The following is a 21333-nucleotide window of genomic DNA, read 5'->3' on the forward strand; positions in this document are numbered from 1 at the left end:
CAATACTTAGCATCTAAATGATTTCATTTACACACCTAAAATTTAGAACCATCTTGTGTAGCAAAATAAACAGTGGCACAGAAAAGGACTGCTCAGTGGTTTTCATTTGAATGGTTATAATTTATGATTTCATCCATAAGCTCAAAAGTTAGAACCACCTTGTACAGCATAATAAACAGTACCACAAAAAGGTATTGCTAAATAGCTTCCATTTGAATGGTCATACTTCAAGATGTTATCCACCGACTCAAAAGTTTGAACCACCTTGTGTAGCGCAAAGAAGCCTCCTCCGAATACATGGCTTTTTATTTCGCGACTTAATGGCTGCATTGTGAAGAGGCAGAGATGAATTCAACAAACGTGGGGCTTAAAAATAACATAGGAAGCCTTCTACAGAAAATCGAGTGTCTGGATTCAGAATGGGTAGCTACATTACCAACTTACCGACAAAACGACTTCCCAACCCCTCCCTAATGGGTCAATTTGAGTCACTTTGTAACGCCGTTCAATAGCATTTCTGTTAATCATCCAAGCCTGAAAGCAAGCAAGAAAAGATCAAAGATATAACAAGATGAAATTGAAAAACCGAAAATAAGTTAAACAGTGTGTTTTTGGGCCACGAAAGACATATTATTGCTTTGCCTGCGTAGCAAGCGTTTCCGCGCGAGTTGGTCGAGAAAGTTGGGACGAGAGAGCAAGAAAAGAGGAATGTCCCCGGAAGGGGAGGGCAGAAAAGAAAACCTCCCCCCCCCCCTCTCTTCTTCCATTTCTTTTGCTCTCGCTCCAACTTTCGCGCAATATCTCAATGCGAAACGCTTGCTACGCAGGCTAACTATTGCTGCTTGGCGAGACTGGCACATAGACTTCCCGCGGTTTCAAGACCAGAGCACGTGCGAATCTCAAGTTTCCTAGGGTGTGCAAACACTTTCATCACAGTGTCTCCAAACTGCCTTGTAACGAACGGTCCCAGTCCGTTTAAACGTCTCTGGTAAATAGCAATTCTCACCTTCTGGACAACTGAAAAGCTGTGCCTGAGCTATAGGAACTATTTGAATCAACAAACTTATCTCCCGTTGAAAAAGTTTCAGTAAGAAGCAGAAACGATCGTCAGGTAGTAGAACTGAATACAACTCCTATTTCTAATTAAACCCATTTTTCTTGTTGAACCGAATAGCGATGTGAAGTCATTATCGCGTTTTACGAAGTTTACATTGTTCTCAAACTGAAAAAATACTGTATCCAGAATGATTATTGAAACTTTGTACCGTCTTTAACTGAAAACGAAGGGACTCACCACTTGATATCCTGCAGACTGATTTCAAGGGAAAAAAATCTGCACTGAAAAGAGTGTCTCTAACCGCGAAATACACCGTTGTATGTTGGGGAAAAATTTCTATCTCCACTAAAGATTCTTGCCCGAACCAAATCACCTCAAAAGTCAAATGGTCGGCCCTTTACCATATTTTTGCCTTGGTAGAGAATGCAAGCAATCGTCAAACGAAAGATCTTGAGCGAGTACAAAAACAGAGAGCTCGCGTGTGAGGGTCGCACCCTTCCGGCAAGAATTTCACGCCAGCCCTTCGCTTCACGCGCCTTGTAATCTTGTACCCAGATCTCTTGTCGACGAAGTCGATAAAAGAACTGGGTACGAGATTACGCGCCTTGCAAAGGGAGGGATTTTTAGAAAAAAAACACAGGACTGTGCAGTAGCTTATTGCCCATCTGTATATTTTGTTTGCATTTACCTGGTTATTAGGTCCTATTGAGAGTGACGTCACTTTAAATTGCTGAGACAGCCACGAGGTGCCTTCTGGGTAAGAGTCAGTGATGTATTGACGATACCAGCATGTACCTGGGAAAAAATCACAATCATTTAGGCAGTGTTACGAAGCAAGTGTATTCAGAGCCACATAGCTTCAAGAGCTAAAAGCCGCCTCGAAGCGATGGGAGTTTCACTTGTCAATTGCTAGTTTGCACGTGACATCAAAGCGGCCATGTTGGTGGTTAAGAACAAAAGCATTTTTCTCCTCTTGGAACTAAACTCTATTTTCAAGTAAATTCTTCGCGAAAATAATCTATTGTATTGACCCCCAACGTGGCCGCCTTGTCACGTGGTTAAGGTTGCAAACCAAGAATACACGGTTCTGGCTCAATAGAGGTCCCAGGGGAACTTGGCCCTTTGTCTTTTCATAAATTATGCATACATATGAACGTGAATAAGATGACATTTGAAAAGAAAAGTTCTCTTGAGTATTATCACATGACCTGTATTGGGAAAACAAAACATACGAGCTAAAGAGGTTGATTCAATCGGCCTAAAAAAATAAGAACGCTTTTCATTGAAACAGCGAGAATGCGGCGATGACTCAGCGTTTGCATAAAGCGCGCGCAAAAAAAAAGACAAAAAGAAGGGAAAAACGTAATAAACCGACGGAAAACTCAAATCTTTGGAGGAGCCGGCTACTCGGCTTCAAAACATTTGTTTAAGTAACAGTTCTACGTTATTTGATATAAAAAACACGAGATGGAATGTTTAAAATCAAGGTATCCAATAATGAAGAAATGCGTCTGACAAAAGCGCATAGCAAGGGCAAATTCTTGAAAGTGTTTTTTTGCAGCTTCTGAAAAGTTTGATTTAAAATTTTTTCTCGCATCAGACCTTTTTTCACGATACCCGCCATCTTTGCACGCTCGCAATGTCACGTGGTATTTCGGGGGCGCGGGGGCAAACAAGTGATAAAACTTCGCCACTTGCACATCTCCCATAATGCACCTTATTTGCCCCCCAAAACTTTGCACAACCTTTACTTTTCATTTGTCCTGGGTATTACAACCGTCCCACGAGAATCTTTGGGGGGGCAAATAAGGTGCATTATGAGAAATGTGCATGTGGCCATTTCGTTTCTTTTTTCCCTTCATATTTAAATTTGGTAATCCCAGTGAGGTTTAAATGACAAAAGCGCTAATTTGCACAAGAAAGCAAAACCCTGAAGGATACTGGTTGCAGTCGCGAAATGACGTCATCATGAAAATGGTCTATTACCTACATGTATACGAGTAGTCGCGTCGAGTTTGTATATTCTATCAAAACGAGACGAAGATTTATAGCCACGCAAAATACACAGTGTGAGGTTTGACAAGAATTACGTCACTGTCTATTCAAGCAGAGCTGGCCACATTTTTACTATACCTTGCAGCTTAATTTTTAAGCGTAGTGTTGGTCTTGTATAACTCAGGGCCCAGTTGTTCAAAGGCCGATTAGCGCTTAACCCGGGGTTAAATTTAACCCCGGTTTCCTTTTTCTTGTGTTCAAAAGTATTTTCTCGGATAATTTTCCCAGTAATTTTTAGAGCTTCCAATCATCAACTTGTAGACAAAAAGAATTAAAACTGAAATGCTTTTTAAGCTTTCAAATCTGAATTCAAATCTCGCACTAACCCTGGGTTATCTTAACCCAGCTTTGAACAACTCGGCCCCTGGTGTTTAGGATGCGCAATCTTACCGTTTTTTTCACGAGCCCACACTGACGTCGCTCCAGCGGACACTTGATATAGATGAGGACGCTTTTCGCTAATGTGGAACCATCTTGTCCCTGTTCAAGGGGAAAGGAGGGAAGAATAATATAACTTAGATGAGATACCAATTGAAATGCAGCAATTGTGAGAATCTCAGCAACACAAAAACTCAACACACGTCAACGCTAATGCGGTCGAGTCTGAAAACAAAACGCTGCCTCGATCCTTGTCTCCTACGCAGTCGTTCCTTGTGTCATCACGCAACTAGCGTTTTCAAATTGCTCCATTCTGGGAAAAGATTTCAAAACGCTCCCGTGACAGAAAACAGTGTGAATAGTAGGACAAATTGGCCATTTCCAAGTTTCCCTAAGCCTCTGTTTCAAAGCGAGGCTAAGGTAGAAACTATTGATATGAAAATGATTTTTTATTCCCATGGAAAAACAACTTATGATCACAAGAGGAGGTTTACACTTAGGCTCGGTTTGAAAGTGAGGGTTTTTGGAACCCGAAAATTATTTATGTGCTGATTGGTTGGAAGCTCCTTGACCGTGCCCAATCCTTGGTTTGTGCACAGATTTGGACTGAGTAACTTACTAAGACGTTCCATGGGTCAGTAAATTCAAAATGGTAGGAATACGACGAAAGGTTGTGCCCTGCAAAGTCAACCAAGCTAACAAAAGTGATCCTAAGAGAGGGATAAGCATGCACAAAGCCCGCTTTTTCAGTTCCTGAATTTATGTCTTTTGACGTCACATATAAGCTCGTCAAGTTCATGATCAGCTGAACGGGTGTGCCAAAGAAATTTAGAATGCAAAATTTTTTAAAAGAAAATCTGATTTTTGTTAAAAACGCAAAATCAGTTTTCGCATCTTTTTAGTAGTGTCTTCTTTCAGTTAACAAAATAAAATATTTAGGGCTATGGGAACTTTAAGGGAAAAAGATACCGATACTACGCATTGCTATTTATTCTTGACACTTCACTAATACTAGCTCGTCACCGTTGTACCTGTGATGTTGTTTTCTCCGAAGCCAGCTCTAAAATAAGCGGTTCCGTTCTCAGCTATCCCCCAGACTCTTCGCTTGCACCCAACAGAGATACTAATAAACGGAAGGTCGGTCAAAATGTGCTCCCAAGCTGTGCCCTGTTTCAAGAAGAGAAAAATGAGCACAGCTTAACCTCGCTTAATCAGTTACGGATAATTATCTGATTAGAAAGCTGTTTCCTGTCGCCCCATGAAATGGAATCCAAGACAGTCTAGGATTCTGGATTTCACACCGTGGGTTTCGGATTCCAGGTACTGGATTCCGGATTTTTTGTCAGTGGAACTTAGATTCTGGATCTAATCGTTAGTGGGATCCGGATTCCTTGGGCTGTATTCCGGATTTCAAAGCCCAGGGTTCTGGATTGTACAAGCAATAATTTCCCGGATTCTGGAATCTAGATTCCCTTGCATAGGGCGATTCCTGCGTTACAGGACACTTTTATAGAATATTTATAGAGATTTTCCAGCCGGTTGTCCTGGCTAGATAACACCATGTGTTTACAGACCTCCATACCTTAAGATGAGTCGCTGACACTCCTGAAAAATGGTCGTTAGAATGGAAGCTACTGAGCTTAAGTTTCCTGTCAGGGTTCTGCAAGGAGGTTCAAATTTTTGAGTCTGTGGATTAAATCTTAAGAGTGTGAACATTAAAATGAAAGCTAGTACTGAGCAGTACTTTCCTGGGATACTGTTTATTATGCTGCAAAAGGTGATTTTAACTTTGGAGTCTGTGGATGAAACCCCAAAGTGTGTCTATTCAAATGAAAACTACTGAGCAGTACTTTTCTGTGGCACTGTTTATTATGCTGCAAAAGGTGGTTCTAACTTTCGAGTCTGTGGATGAAATCTTTAAGTGTGACCATTCAAATGAAAGCTACTGAGCGGCACTTTCCTGCGACGCTGTTTATAAAGCTGTAGAAGGTGGTTCTTACTTTTGAGTCTGTGAATTAATCCTAAAGTGCGATCTTTAAGTCAAAATGACATTATTTTGGAGATGGTCAAACAAGACGACGTTAATTTTCATGCAAACGTGACAATTGCTACGCCGCCTTCCATTTGAAGACCCAAATATTTACCAAGCGTAAAAGACTAAAGCAAATAAAAGAAAAAGAATTAAATTGAATGTGTTTTAAAACGGAACACCTTAACGAAGATTAATTTCCTCAGGTTTGCTAAACGTGTGGAAAATTTCTCTTCATCACGTCTTGATAACAGATAAATCTTTGTGTTTGATTTCTTTATTACTTCGAACAGTAAAAATTGGACGATTTGACTTCCCGTCATGGGGGAACAAATTTCCATGAAATCTAAGACATTAATATAAGTTTCCAGTAATTGATTTTATTCGGTATAACATTTATGATATCGAATTTGGGAAAGCATTACTGGCTGGCTCCAAGTAAAGTAGAAATTTTCCAACAGCCCTCTATTATGACACTCGCATAAAAATAGAAACACCTGTCGCTTGAGGTCAATCAATTTTTTCAACAATTCTTCTACCCTCTTCAAAATCAAATCTAAAGAGCGTTTGCGATTTTAAGGAGCCTCCTTGCAGAAAATTTGCGATATTAAAAAAAAAAAAGCACACACTCCAAAACCTTAACGTGCGACATATTTTATGTTAAATACTTTCAAGTTTAAATACAGTCGTTCTTTAGTCAGTACAAGAAAGGAAGGAAAAAAATTCAGCTTTTAATGTATTTTTTGACTTAATTTTAACTTAATTCTTAATATTAACAAATAATCAAGATGACTCTTGATAATTCATTGCTTGATAAAGAACCGAAGCTTACTAGCCCAAAAAATCAGATTAACCTACGGATCAAGCGTTAGCGCTACAGGCGATTCATCAATAAGCTGAGTAACCCTCTAATACCGCTGGGAAAAAAGCGCGTTTAATTATTAAACATTGGAAATGTAGTAAGCGAAGAAGCGGTGCCAGAAGTCAGCAATTCCTCTTCATTTACTTTTTCATATGCATTTTTTTACGCACGTTTTTGTGGCGGTGCTACGGTACTAACTTACATTTATCATTTTTCCACATTCACCAAATGAACAGATATATCTTAGTGTGCTTCAACGTAAGAACGCAGCGAACTTGGGCTTACTACCTTTAAGAGACTTTTATACCACCAAGAAGAGCAATAATTAGAAGACCTGCGGAATTGTGGTCTTGTCTTTTTCTATGGCTATTAAAAAACAATACGTTTCCAAACTGTTACGACGCAGATCCGCTATCGTTATTTACCAAGAGTAAATTATATCAGCCAGGGCAGTTCTTGATGCCACGGCCGGGTCTTATTTAGAAATAACAAGGTTCTCTACTTTTGATTCTGTGGATAGAATCTTTAGTGTGACCATTTAAACTGAAGTTACTGAGCAGTGCTATCCTGTGGTACTGTTTGTTATGCTCCACAAGGTGGTTTTAACTATTGACTCTGAGAATCGGAAATCATGCCGAGTGCATGTGACCATTCAACTCAAAACTATTGGGCAAGACTTTTCCAAACTGATTCTAACGTTTATGTCTGGATGAAATCGGTACGTTTGACCACAGTTACGAAGGACAGCTCAATGCGCTGATGCCATTTATCAGAAACCTCGAAAAATTCTAATGGGATGGACTACAGGAAAGCCGACTAAGTATGTCCTTCACTCCACGCCTAACATCTCTAATCTTCCAACAATATAACAGGGGGTTAAGCGCGGAATTAAAGTATAGTAGGTTGAGTGTAAAAGCATGACAGATAAGAATTGCTTCGCTTCCACCGAAAACTGCCCAGAGCGCCGCCACAATCATGTATGGCATAGAGCAAAGCAACAAAGTGCAGTAAACCCAGAGAGCTGTAGACACGGTCTTTTTATATTTTACGCTGTTAAAGCCACTTGAATTCGTGGCACTAAAGCTTGGTAGTTCCCAAGCTAGCTGTCTTTCTCTTCGTTGTTTATTTCGTTGGCGAAGCATAACGTGTATCCATATGTAGCTGGTTGATGACACAGCAATGCAGGTGAAAACGCCGATTATTTGTAAAATAGTGAATGTTGCCTTGCTCCAAAGACTTGTTAATCCAGCAGCGAAGCTCGCGAGCCATGTAAGAAGTACAACAAAGCGAGCCCGGTTGAGAGTTATGACAAATCGATAACGGAACTTCAATCGAAGCGCTAACAGTCTATCAACACTGATCTCTGATGTGGTCAAAAGCGATATGCCGCACAATGCAAACCCTATGACATTAAGATAAGGCAGCGTTCTCAAGCAGAGGGCTGAATCACCTGTAACGGAGGTTACCAGGTGGATTATGTTGAATGGTTGAACCACGAAGCCGACGCAGAGATCACTGCCAGCCAGCGAGTAAAACAGCGTTCGCGAGGAAGGGTGAATGGAGTTTGCAAGGCGAAGAGCCCAAACAATCAAAGTATTTCCAACTATAACAGCGCAACTCAAAAAAATGTTTATCGTTGAAGCAAAAATAAAGGCAAAAAAGAATAGTGACGACCGTCCTGAGAGTTCATCAGCATCGGGGCACTGCTCGGCGCCAACTACCTGCTCAGTTTTGTCAAAGATGGTGTAGTTCGCCATTCAAAGCGTATTAACCTCCAGCTTATATCACTTAACCACACCACAAAGCAACTCCTACAAGTCCCTAAATTACGCTGTTTTTCGCGAATTTGGATGTAAATACAGCCCCCGAAGCTTTTAGTAGTCTAACGAAGATGGGCATCTGTCATCAAAACCGCTTAAAAGCGGCTTAATCATTTTACAACGACTTAGCAACATGCAAATTTGCTAAGGGTTTAGCTATAAACACCAAAATAAATAACGCATATATAAAACAGCTTAAGCTTATTGAAATGAGGCCAAATAATTTCACGTTTCTAGAACATCTTTTTAGCAAACGAACAACAGTTTAATGGCAACAATAAACGTAAACGTTTAATTGTTATTTTAAATATTTTCTGTTTTCTCTCAGGAAATTGAAATAATATAAATAAACGCCATGGGGGGTTTCGAGAATAGTTTCGTAAAAATAGGACTGTTTTTTTTTTTTGAATAAGAGAAATCACCACAGATTAAACGTAGCTGTCATAACTCAGAGAATTTTCTAGCTGAAACTGGATTTATAATTTGCCGTGACGAAAGCAACCAGCAAATTAAGACTGAGTTCAATTCTCGCGTTCAGAATCGATCAAACTTCAGCTAACCGATTCTTTTAAAATTTTAATAACAACTTCACTTAAAAGCTGCCAAAAAGGGATCACCTAAGCGAGTTCGGCAATGATTACTGCTCATAGATTTACACCTGAAATAGCGGTTCAAGTAACATTCCAAGCGATATCTTAATCCAGGCATAACAAAAAGCAGGATCGATGTAAATCTCCACAAACAAACAATCTGCCGTGTATAATAATATAAATGCCGCCATGAGTGGCACACGCTATTTCTCCATTGCTACGTAATATTTACTCACAGCCAACTCGACCACTCTTTTCCAATTTCCAGAAATAAGTAAATACGTTACGTGAAACGAACTACTAAATCTGAGTACGAAATCAGAACACATTACGATTGAATTGAAATCTCTTACAGTATTTGACGAAAAGACGTTTGAAACTCCTTAAAATTGAGATTTTCGGCACTATTAAGGAATAAGGTCGGTCTTAGAATTGCGGCGAAAAAAATTGAAAAAAAAAAAAGACATACTTGTAGTGAGGTGGCATATGGCTATATAAGCCATCTGAGTTCTACCTTTAAACCATTTATAATGCAAAAGGTGTTTTCCATTGTAATATTTCTCATTTGAAAAATGTAATTTTAATTACTAGCTTCACGATATGTACATTGTTCTCTTGTAAATCTTTCCGAAGGTTCAGCGAATAAATCTTTTAAAACTAACCGACGATAATATTCCTAACCGTAAATAGGCAGCGTAATTACGATATAACAGATAGGATATGCGTGATCCTGGTATTTTGGCGCGAGGAAGGATTGCTCTAGATTAGACAGGGGGAACGGCCTGCGTACGCAGCAAAGCTGCGACAAAAATGGGGATTTTCCAATCATTTTTTAGTTTCTAATCTTTCAGAGTTGTTGTACACGAATAAGCACCTTGACACTCATCATTTTTCTTCTCGGTGTCGCGCGTATTTGAGGGCTGCGCTAAAATTTCTCGTTCGCTGATAACACGATGATATCTGTTTCACCTCTCTTTTCCTTTGTTTTGTTTAAAACTGATAAGGACAAAGAAAAAAAAAACCAAACGAAAGATGTTTTTTTTTTCTGTTCCTGCTTCTAATGACTTATACCAGCATGAACAAATGTTTAAAAAAACAATGGCAATCTAAACGTCCTGTATTGCTGCAAGGAGGGTGTAAAACAACATTCTCTATCAGAATAAAAACAAAAGACCACGGCTAAAAGCTGATAACAGCTGCTAAAGTGGAACTGAGGTTAATACGACCACTTTGCTTCTGTCCAAAAAGAAAGAACACTCAGTCATTGTATTTTCAGAAAAACTCGTTCATCCTATCTACAACATCTCATTAATGACAAACTACTTGAGCCAATCAAAAATGCAGAAATATTTTAAAGAAGCCTTGACTGTACTTTGTTCTGTTGTAAAGCACGGAAAAACACGACATGTAGTCGAGTGCTTCTTCCTACTCCTCGAGTACTCTAACCACTTCCCAAGTGCTTGACAACAGAACAGGGCAGAGTCAGGCTATTTTATTCGTTTCATGATAAAGAATCCGTTAAATTCCCGAAGTAGTACTTTCTAGTTTTCAAAACAAACTATTGGCAGATGGCGTGATTGCTTTAGCTCCGTGTTTTATACTCTCATTAAGCTCGCTTATTCAACCACTAAGAGTGCTGTGGTTGTATGTGAACTTTATTACAAAAAGGTAATAAATGTACCTGTGGACAATCTTCCGTGACTCCGTGCCGATATAACACGTCACCTTTTGTCCCTACAGCCCACACTGCTACAGAGCCATCGTACACGTCCATCTGGATAGATACGTCACGTAACCTTACTTGAGGTGTCACGTTCATCCAAGGACCAGTTGTAGTCAGTTTAGCTTTTCTTCAGTGGAAAGAGAAATAATGCTCTCAGTGTATTTTCAAACATAAATGTCAGTTATTGTGATCTGATAGCACAACTGAGTTTTCTGTTTCCTCGCGTTTGAAGCAGCCGCATGCAACTGCTCACCAGGATATGATTCCCTTGAGGATTTATGGTAACGATACCACTGCTCCTTTCATTAGCTTGAAAACAAGCTCGCATGGAGCGGGGCGAAAGAGAAAATCGACGAATGAAGAGAGCCGAGCGTAACCTGGGGACCGGGAGGAAAAAGGCGGGGGAGCCAGTAGACATTGCTTTGATGTGGCGCCCATCCATGATACCAAATTCTGGTATCATGATCTGATTCTTCAGATCGCTGACTGTTGACAAGTGAGCGATGAATACTCACGGAAAATACCCACGTGCGCGCGAATGTTATTGAAGCCGATCCACCCAAGCGTAAAAAACATCGTAATTTGACAGGCCTAATTACCTTATTGTCATGTTATTGACATACAGGATAATTGGAAGTGGGCGGATAGGCGGCATCAAAACAAAGACTACAGGCACCCCACCCAGGCCACGCTCGCCGATTTTCTTTTTCGCCCCGCCCAACATGGAATCCTGTTTACAGGTATGCAGTTCTGCCGAGTCTGCGAATTAGTTAGTTTCCGCAACAGGACGGCATAAAGAAGAGGACAGCAGAATGTTTGTGTGTGACAAACGTGACAGGGCTTTTACTTTCGTGTTTTGTCGTGATCTACGCTTACCATTGGTGTTTTCCGGGCTTTTACAAAAAGATACGTTGAAAGAGAGGTTGAATGTAATTGACGGAAAGTCCTTCAAAAATAAATAACTGTCACGCTTATCACAAGTTCTCCCGTTCCGTTGCGTAAGTTCACTGTTAGACTTACACGAACTCCTAATAAAAACGGCAGATTAGAAAATATTATGGTATTTGTTCAGAGTGGCCTTAAGTGCAGGCACAGACGTAATTTTTTTTTTTAAACCAGTTTTCTACACTCACGTAAAAGAATTTGAAGTATCAAATATGTCAAATGCGTGTTCACAACCTTACACCCAGAATCAATTTAAAAAAAAAAACATTTACAAGTGAAGCTATTGTTTGTAGACTCTTAAGTAATGTTTAGACTTGTAAATAACACTTGTAAAAGTTTTATGAAATTAACCCCTGGTTTGCATAAATTATGAAATATACGTGTCGGCCACGGTCTCCGTCACGTCGCCGACATACGGGAACATTTTGTCTCGGAATCTGCTCAGGTATGCGGAATGCGGTCTGGGTTATGGGAACAGTAGAATCTCGTTTAACTCTCCCATTTCCAACCATTGTAACACTGCCGACCAAGTAATTTCAAATGGAGATGTTTGTCTGGGATGATAAGGGGCAAATCGGTGACACACTATTCCTCCTGTCAAGTGTCAATAGAGAGCTTTAGATTGATGAAGAGAACGAGTGCGAGTACAAGAGTTAACTTAACGTTTTTGCGTGTGTTCTAAAAAAAAGACACCACAGAAAGTTAGTACGGTTTTTCATATACTTAAAGAGGTTAAGCCCTTTCTCGATAGCAAAATTAAAAAAACTTCTTACATTTTATGACCTGTTCCAACAATTACGGTATTCTCGCTAAAACCCGTTGTAGAATGACGACGGCTACCACGTTTTCCCGCCAAAATGACGCTGCCTCACGCGCACGCAGTACTTATTATTGAGAAAATTTCGTACTCGTAGTACTTGTAGTACTTGCGCTCCAATCTAAAGCTTTCTATTTATTCTTCAGTCAAACTTCATACCACCCTGCGATTAGAGTCGCCTTTTCTCTTCTTCAGTGGTGAGGAGAAAAAGGAGGCTGTGCCTGAATCGCGTCAAACCTCGGTCGGTCGCCGCAGCCCTAACTTCTGGACTAGTCAATCTTGTTCAATCTCGTCAAACTGGTTTTTTTTCGAGTGCGAGGATTCGTTTATGGTTAATAACCGAGCTCGCTGTAGTAAGCGCATGGCCACTAGGCCTGGGTTCGAAGCTATATCCTAGCAACGCGCCGCGCATGCTCTACAGAAGTCTTACTCGATTCATGCAGAGTCTTTCTCGAGTACACGAAGCAAGCGAAAGAAAGGCCTTGCTAGCAGGCTTTACTTCGCACCAAATAAACATGGCATAAGGTCTGCAGTCGGTTAAATGAATGGCAACATTTGACTGTAGTCATTAGAATCTTCGTGGATAAGATTTAGTCCGACGCAAAGAGCCTCCGATCACATCTCAGGATGAAGAGTGTTACAAACTATAGCGAAACCAGCCTTTATCCTTAACTTTCACCTTCGAAATAAACAAAATAGACTTGAGCTGACGAACCTTCCGTAGGCAACAACACACAAAAAAAGATTTTCCGATCACTTTAAGTCAAGAGTAAGAACATTTGAAATCTCTGAGGAAACCCTACTGACACATGTACCATAGGCGGCTGAACAGGGGGGTAGGGGAAGCGTAGCCACCCCAAACAAAAATTTGGGTGAATGGAAACATCGGTGCCAAAAAAACGCTGTTAGCAGAGGTACCTGTGACATCGGCGAATCAAAGCGCACATTTTCTGCCCTTAGAAGACTCAAGAACTCCCTAAGAAGTACCATGAAGCAGGACCGCCTGAACAACTGCATACTGATGCATTGTCATAAATCGATTTACGGACTGACGCACTGTGAAGATTTTAAAGAGGTTTGCTTGTGCCAACGAACAACGCAAAGGGCATTTTGTAAAATTTGAGTAGGGATATGCGCATGGCTGGGTGAAAAATGAGGGGGCCCCCTCCCCGCCCACGTTTCAAAACTCTCCTCCGCCGATGTGTACGTATTTGAAGAGGATTTATTTTATACAATTTCTGAGGGAAAGCAGGAGGTTCGACTGTAGTTTAAATTACTGAAGGTAATAAAAAATGGGGAAAAAAAACCTTTTCCAGCGTCTTCTTCTAACGTAATCATTCCAACCACGCTCTCGGTGATAGCTCCTACAAAATTTGAAAGTGGGAAACATGTCAGCAGTCAGGATAACAAGAGTCGACCAAACCGCACAAGCCAAGTAAGACTGGGGAAGAGGTACTTTGTTTGCAGAACCCCTCGACTTACATTACGGAAAAACGACACCAATGGCGCTAAAAATGTCAGCAATAAAATGCAATTGCCTTCTTTGAAACTTCATCGCGAGTATCTGGGTCTACCGAGCCAATACGAACAGGTCCTAAATATCCCACTGACTGTGCCCTGATGCAATAATGAGATGCACGCTCCGTATGTGGCCAGAATACGGGCTGTTAGCAATGGTGACAGTTTTTACGGAGCGTACGATCCGTCACCTGTTCTTAACGGTCCGTAACAGTGCGGCAGTATTAGATATGCCCCCCTCCCCCCAAAGAAAACACTTTGTGCGATAGTTCACCGACCCCAATTGGGCAGATTTGTAACGTTCTACGAAATGAGGCCACAGCAGCGCACGCAAAAGTCTACAAAAGCAAGATAATTTCTAGTTTCAAGGCGCGAGCTTGCTTCCGTGACGAAGCAATGAAGCGCTGTCATATTTACAGAACGCGTTTTGCGTTTTAGAGCCCGTGCGCTCGTCTCCATTGCTAATACGCCATTTCCAATTTGTCCCAAGCCTCTGTTTCAAGGCGAGACTAAGTACCAAGCTATTGATGTAAATGATTTTTTATGTTCATGCAAATAAAATTAACTTTCACAAGAAAGGTTTTGCACATAGCCTCGTTTAATAAAGGAGAGATTTTGAAAGTCAGAAAAAGGCCTATTTCTTCTGCACCTTCCGCGAAACAGTCCGTTTCATTATCATCTCCATCATCATCACCATCATCATTATCATCATCACCATCATCTTAAACTTTATTAGGGTGTCTAAGTTTTCTAGCGCCTCGCCTCTTGGCGATAATTGAAAAACACGAACTTATTCGCTTTGCTTCATTAGCCAAACGAGAGTGACACCTCTTCTATCGTAATACCTAATTGGACAGCTTTCTCGCAGGCTACAAACCTCGGAAAATCCACAGCGTACTGCCAACCATCCTTATCAGTGACATTAGGTTTTGTCTCCACTGTCCACTGTTCGTCTGACCACTGCCACTGGCTTGACGGAAGTGAGTACCCTTCTCTGGTTCGCTCATACACTCCGCTCTCGTCACTCCAGTTCCATCGGTCGCTGGGAAGGCGTCTGTAAGCATACGTGATAGTCAACTATTTCATTCACGAGAGCAGTTATCACTAAAGAAAATTTGAAATACAGTCTTCTCTCTAAAACCGAGTAGGATTTCATCCACAGACTTAAAACTTGTTAAGCCTTGTGTAGCATATTAAGCAGCACCAAAGGAATGTACTGCTCAGTAGCTTTTATTTGAATGGTCAAACTTTAGGATTTTATCCACAGACACAAAAGTTTGAACCACCTTGTACAGCATAATAAACAGTACGACCGTAAAGTACTGCTAAGCAGCCTTCTTTTGAATGGTCACACTATAGGATTTCACCCAAGGACTCAAAACGTAGCACAACTTATGTACATGTACAGCAAAGTTATCTGACAACACCTTTCACTTGCTTGAATTAAGTCACTACTGAAACAAATAGAACGCTATTCCTGCATACTTACATGTCTCACTCACTTTTTCACGGCCCCGCTTCTACCTGTCGTAATTCCCCCTCTGTTTAGAGTATCCTGAGAAGTGCCAATCAATTTTATTGACATGTGTCACTCACCTGTCTGAATATCCTTCTAATGGGTTCCACCGCTGATTCTCGAAAATATAATGCCACTCGTAATCCTCTTGCTGGTGAATACCTAACACGCTGCTTTCAAACCCTGCAAAAATGCCTCCTCCGTATCCCCCAGTGTAATAAAAAGGCAAACCATCAAAACTGATACCCCAGACAACTCCAGCAGCCCCGCTTTCCACCTTGTCCATGTGCCCGCCAATTTGGTGCCAAAACAGATGCGCTGGCTGCACTTCACTTTCGACCAAGGGTGTCTCACAAAAGAAGACATCTCCGTAACGAGTTGTCGCCCAAATGGCCCTTGGTGAAGCGGGGCCCTTGTGGTTATGTACCCGCGAGACGGCCCCTGATAATGACGTAACCCAGTCGTTAAGGTCCTTTTCGTTACCTGTGTGAATCACAAGAGGATTTCGCTGCTGAGTTCTGACAGGCGTATGAATTGCCAAACAGTGATTGCGTGACATTTTATGAAGGACGCACACGCATGTGATGTCACGTAGCGGAATCCGCATCTCTTCGTAATTAGAGTTTTTCTCGAAGTAACATAGTAACGCTCCCTGTCGATCCTCTCCTCCTGGGTCAAGTTTAAACAAACAGTCGCACCACATGTTGGAGTTGGCATCGAAGAGCAGCTGAAAGTGGCCCTTCTTCCACCATTCACCCTGTAAAACAAACGAAGATGAGACGACAAAGGCGTTACAGCCACCTGGCAAACTTTTGATTAGGGAAGAGGATATAGAAAGTATAATCAAACCCCAAAGGGGGCGTATATCTATCAAGCATCAACCTGCTAAAAGAAAGTGCTCAGATCTTTCTTTGGAGAAAAATAGCGAGGACTTAGCAGCATCATCTTACTGTCAGGATCAAAACGTCTAGTCTCCTTTACCCACGAAACCAAACTACCAAAACCTGTACATTCAGCAACTTGTTACTAAATGTACAGGTTCGAACCCTCTTGACTAATGAAGCACGTCCTTTCATTCATTGTCTGAAATAGCGCGCGCTTGGTTCTTATTGGTTACTAGCGCACGCATTCTCCTCCTATTGGCTGATAAAGCTCGCGCCAGCAGCCTATTCATACGTCACTCTGAAAAAAAATAAAGAATCAGTTTTCAACCGACGTTCAAGGTAAGGTTCTTTTGCGCAGAATAATGTGAATTGTTACATGGGGATAGCTTGGAGCTCGTTCAAAGCCAAAAGGGAGGAAAAGGAAAAACGGTAACAATGCAACGTGTCAAAGTAATATGTCTATTACAGAAAATTTTCAACAAAAGTAAAGTAAAATCGACTTCACTTTTCATTTCCATTGTAGGTTAGTCGAACGTCGCGGAAACTACCTCAACAGCCTTAACAAGAGAACACCAATTCAAAAGGAGGACGAATTAGAACCTCTCATGGGAAACATTGAACGTGAAAATGACCTTGTAATGAGCGATGCAAAGAAGACTTCAAGACCATAGCTAAGGTATACGGTCGTAGCAAGATTCTTTTACCCAGTTTTTCGCTTTTTGCGCCGTTAAATTCACTCGGAGATACTTGTGTTGGAACCCCCCTTCCTGAAATCTAGCTCTACAACGGTGAGTCTTTTAACAAGTGTGATACAATTGAAATTTTACAGGATCTAATTTTCACAGCCGGACCGAAAGAAAATCTGGAAATGGCGAAAATAAGTTCTCGGGAAAATTTCTGATCACATGTTAGAAGATATGGAATGTTGGGTTTCACGTTCAGCTGGAATTTCCAGAAATGCGAAGAAACACAACATGTATGCTGTACGCTGCTAACAGTCTACTTATGATTCGACGTTGAAGTAATTCTCCACTGCAATCAGATCACAGTCGATGTGATCACCAAAACGACGGCGTGAAACTGCCGCTGTTTGTCAATGATCTCCACTGCTGATGAATGAAAGGGAGATATTGGGACAAATGAAAATCAGCAGCAAAGTTAAACAGTATCAATATCTCCTGAGTCACGGTAAACAATTTGTTTGTTCAAGGACGTAAATTTACGTGTAATGAAAGAACTCCTCTCAAAGAGATCCCATTGTCGCCATCAAAGTACGAGAAACTTATTCATTTATTTACTTGCGTCGCGCTAAAAGAGTTTCGGCTTCGGCCAAAAAAATCAAAATTTAAGGAACACCGGCAGTAACAGAGTTAACCGTTTAATAGAGTACTTATCTCTCCACAAACTTGTCAAGGAAAAGACTTTTAAGCAAAAGGATGCTAATGGCAAGAAGATATCTAATGCTACGCTGGATCCTTGGGATTTAAAAAATCAGCATCTTCCGAGCAAGCAGAGCGTAGGCTCACTTCCTAATCTGTATTTTACAGACATGTGACTGGGCGTTATACGTAGGCTAGTTATTCTTTTGTATATTCTAAGTGGTTGCCGTTGCGTCACAACGCGTTTTAAAGTATGGTGACGTTTATATTGAGTGCAATAGAATTCAAACACCTTTTTTGAGACTATTACAAGTATGTGTTTGCATTTTGAGCGTGTTTTAATCTACACCAACTTTCAATCTGCTTTCGATGTAAAAGGTCAGAATCATTGTAATACATTCTTCACGTATTGTGTTCCAGTACCAAATACACAATTCTATGCCAGAAAAAATCTGAAATTTTGTTGGGGGAAGAACCAAAACTAACATCCTCGCTAAGTGCACAATAGGCGAGAAAATGGGGCATCTATGCCCCTGAATTTTTTCAATTGTCGTGTGACCGAACGTCCGTACATCCACACCAAGGGGAATCAAATGTGATAATGGTACACATAGCCAAACACGTCTGTCGCTCTGCTCCTTTCTTCTTATCTATGCTATTATTTTCTTTATTAAGGGTTAAATAGATTATAGTAAATTCGTAACGACGTAAATTTTTAACCACGCTTGACCTTCATATAAGACTTCACAAAAGTAAAGGAAAGTTATCTTGAGCTTTCCCAGTTTTGGAGCGAAAACCGAATACTCTCTTAAAGTTTACTTGACACAAACATAATTCCCGCCTGTTCTGCCAGAGACGTAACATTTTTATATCAGATGAGTTTACCTCCTCAGTAAAGCATCAAGGCTAAGTTTGCGCACATGGACGCGCATGCTCAGCAAGGTTACTGAAAGGCTGTAGTCATATTATGTAAAGAAATGTAAGGAATAAGAAAAGTTCCTTTCCTAGTACGGTCCGTCTAGTAAAGATTGTTTCCTCATACCAAATTTACTATACTGGCCTTGGTAAAGAAACCTAGAGTCACCTCTAGGCTAGCCAAAAGAAACCCACACATTGTTTCCAGGCTCTGAATACATATTACTTAAAGAACTGAGGGTAAAGATGATTCTACCTGAAATGATTCTATTAAATCACCTGGACCTAGTCTCACGGAGCTACATGTAAGTTAGCTTTCCAAGGGTTGACTGCGAACAGGAAATATGAGTTGATTTCTTTGAGCAACTTAATCCTGGTCTTTATCACTTGATGTAATTAGCGAATACAATTTAGAGCAAGATAAGGTTTATTAGCCTATGAATTGGTCTTACGTTCACCGTTTCGAGCATAAGCATTTAAAGGGAGCTCAGCTTTTAGGCCTCGGCAAGTTTATCTATTTCAACGCACCTGTGAAACAGCTTCCTCATACAACTTGTCACATGTGGGACTTTCTTTGGCATCTCTTGTACGCAATCTCTGTATGACAGTTTTCCTCCATGCAGCATCTCTACTACTAAGACTAATCAGGCTCATGCTATAGGCAGAGGACAACAGGCTTCCGCTGACCTCAGTGAAAAAGGCAGCATCCACTTGACATGCGCCGCTGCTCAGCCAAGTTAAGAACTCTATATTACAAGGCAGGTTGGAAGTGGACTGGGCACTATAGCTGTCATCGGACTCTGTAAAGGAGCCTTAGTAATGAGAAGGAAAAAAAAAACAGGACACGTGATAAAAATTTAGAATAATGTTAAATGCCGTAATCGAAAATTAGCATCAAGTACTATTTTGTCGGCTGATTTAAGAAATCTGGGAATGAGCACGAGTCGCGCAGCGTATTCTGGGATTGTAGTTTGTAACTATCAGCCGTTACAGGGTGTAACATTCTAGGGCCAGCCTTTAGCAGGAGAGCAATTCGCGTGCACAGATGAGTACAAGCACTGACAAAATTGGCGTAATGTTAACCTTCCTTAAATTACCTTTACATTTCTCCGTTTTCTCGAATGTCGTGTTTCATCGAGTGTGAAACACTCAGCTGTACCTCGTGTTTAAAACTTCATAAACACTCCTACTTGTTTATAAAACTAGCACAAGACAAAGTGTCTCACTTTGATTGTTTCCAAACGTGGTGCCATCATAGCTGGCCATATCAGAGCCAGTGGATTCACTGCGAGGCATCTGTGGCTTACTAATATCAATCACTTTCCAAGTTCTTCCCACAAGCTCGTCTGGTGTCACGTCAGTACGAAAATAGATGTGGTCACCAAGAGTGCTAAGGGCAAACACCTGCAAAAGGGTTTAGGAGGCTTATGAGTTACGGGACTTAAAAAAAAGAAGGAAAACTCTTGACTACTTTATATTACTTTTTAGTGCCTTTCTCCTAATAACACACGGCTGAGTGTTTAGCTCCAATTTATTGGTTCAAAAAATGACCAAGAAATATTGGACGTATCAATAGATCGCGGACAAGGGAAAGCGGTTTAATAAAGCCCCATTTCGAGTTATATCAAGGCAAAAAAAATGAAACCTTATAGTTTAGAAAAGTGGCGTTATTTTTTACAAAAATACAACGAATTTGAAATGATTTGCAAAGGTACGATGTTTATAAAATTGTTCCCGCGATGTGCAATTTTATCAAGAGTTTCTTGAGGCGCTCTTTTTGAAGCACGTTTTTTTGTTTCGTTTAGCTTTTAGTTTCAGAGCTGTCACTTAGGCCCTGAAAAGCGAACAAGTTTAATCAAACAGAACAAAGAATATTTTATTAATTTTTAATGAAAATCATCGAAACTGAAAAACGATTTAAGGTGATTCCCTAGTAAAAGAACCTAACATAGAATTCCGATGACAATTTCCACACTGTTGTATCAAGTCTAGGAGATGATAAAAATGTAATAAAAAAGGGGGGTCACCGTGCTCGTTTCGGCAGTACGATGCTGACGAATAAGGCTAAAACTGCCCCTTTTGACCATCGCCGCACCCACCCAATTTTGGGCAAAAAGACTCAGTGTTTTAAATGCAACCAGTGAGATCAAGTAGAATCTGACTTTATTCTTTCCTTTATTCACCTACGTGTCAGAAAAATGTATTTCAATGCGTTCTTGATTACTTTATGCTCCAAAATAGATTCAATTTGGGTATGTTCTTCTGGACCCGTTATGGATTCCCCGCACGATTTAATTGAATTTATAAAAAATCTGAACATAGAAATTCTCTGATTCTTTTTGCACAAGTTGAAAATCGTGTTCTTATCAAAATTATGAAATAAAAAATGGGGGTCACCGTGCTCGTTTGTGCTCCAGAGTTGAAGATGTTCGCACCGTGCGCACCACCTTTTGTCCACTTTTCCATTTCTGAGTGAGGACTGGGGCGAGTTTCTATGAAATACCCGTCGAGACTCTCGACCGTCGATCGAACGTGCATGGAAGGAATCATTATTGCTTTATTAACGCGCGTGTTCGGGTTATTTAGTTGAAGTTTTCTCCGGGCCAAGTTGGCTTTACCCTTTCGGCGCTGACTCTCTTTCCAGGTCTGTTCACTGTGCCCCTGATGAGAATGACAGACCTTCTGAGCGGACTAAAATTTTTTAAAATAACATCAGTCTATGTTCCCGTCTATATTAGTGAGCTCACTAGAACTTAATAACAGTGTAACATAGCTATTTATCTTTTTAGTTCTCGTACCATAGCTAAATGAGTATTTACCACTTACTTAATGCTATGCATTCTTA

At 40.7% G+C, this 21333-nt stretch overlaps 1 protein-coding gene and 1 long non-coding RNA gene across 2 annotated transcripts in view; one reads left to right on the top strand and one right to left on the bottom strand.

Annotated features, from left to right (window-relative positions):
- LOC140940282 (tectonin beta-propeller repeat-containing protein 1-like) overlaps positions 1-21333 on the bottom strand; it is a 54255-nt gene that overhangs the window by 2302 nt on the left and 30620 nt on the right. Inside the window, exons 8-17 of the mRNA XM_073389209.1 lie at positions 19715-19892; positions 19017-19300; positions 15391-16067; positions 14672-14848; positions 13584-13640; positions 10473-10641; positions 4522-4657; positions 3503-3592; positions 1746-1852; positions 445-534 (exon numbers count right to left, since the gene is read on the bottom strand). Of these exons, the coding sequence (XP_073245310.1) occupies positions 445-534; positions 1746-1852; positions 3503-3592; positions 4522-4657; positions 10473-10641; positions 13584-13640; positions 14672-14848; positions 15391-16067; positions 19017-19300; positions 19715-19892 (1965 nt within the window). The remainder of the gene's footprint in view (positions 1-444; positions 535-1745; positions 1853-3502; positions 3593-4521; positions 4658-10472; positions 10642-13583; positions 13641-14671; positions 14849-15390; positions 16068-19016; positions 19301-19714; positions 19893-21333) is intronic.
- Positions 16508-18178, top strand: LOC140940284 (uncharacterized). The gene is made up of 3 exons (XR_012166334.1): positions 16508-16623; positions 16718-16870; positions 17024-18178. It is a non-coding gene; the product is annotated as an uncharacterized lncRNA (long non-coding RNA).

This window comes from Porites lutea, chromosome 6 (assembly GCF_958299795.1).
Source record: "Porites lutea chromosome 6, jaPorLute2.1, whole genome shotgun sequence".
Lineage (NCBI taxonomy): Eukaryota > Metazoa > Cnidaria > Anthozoa > Scleractinia > Poritidae > Porites > Porites lutea.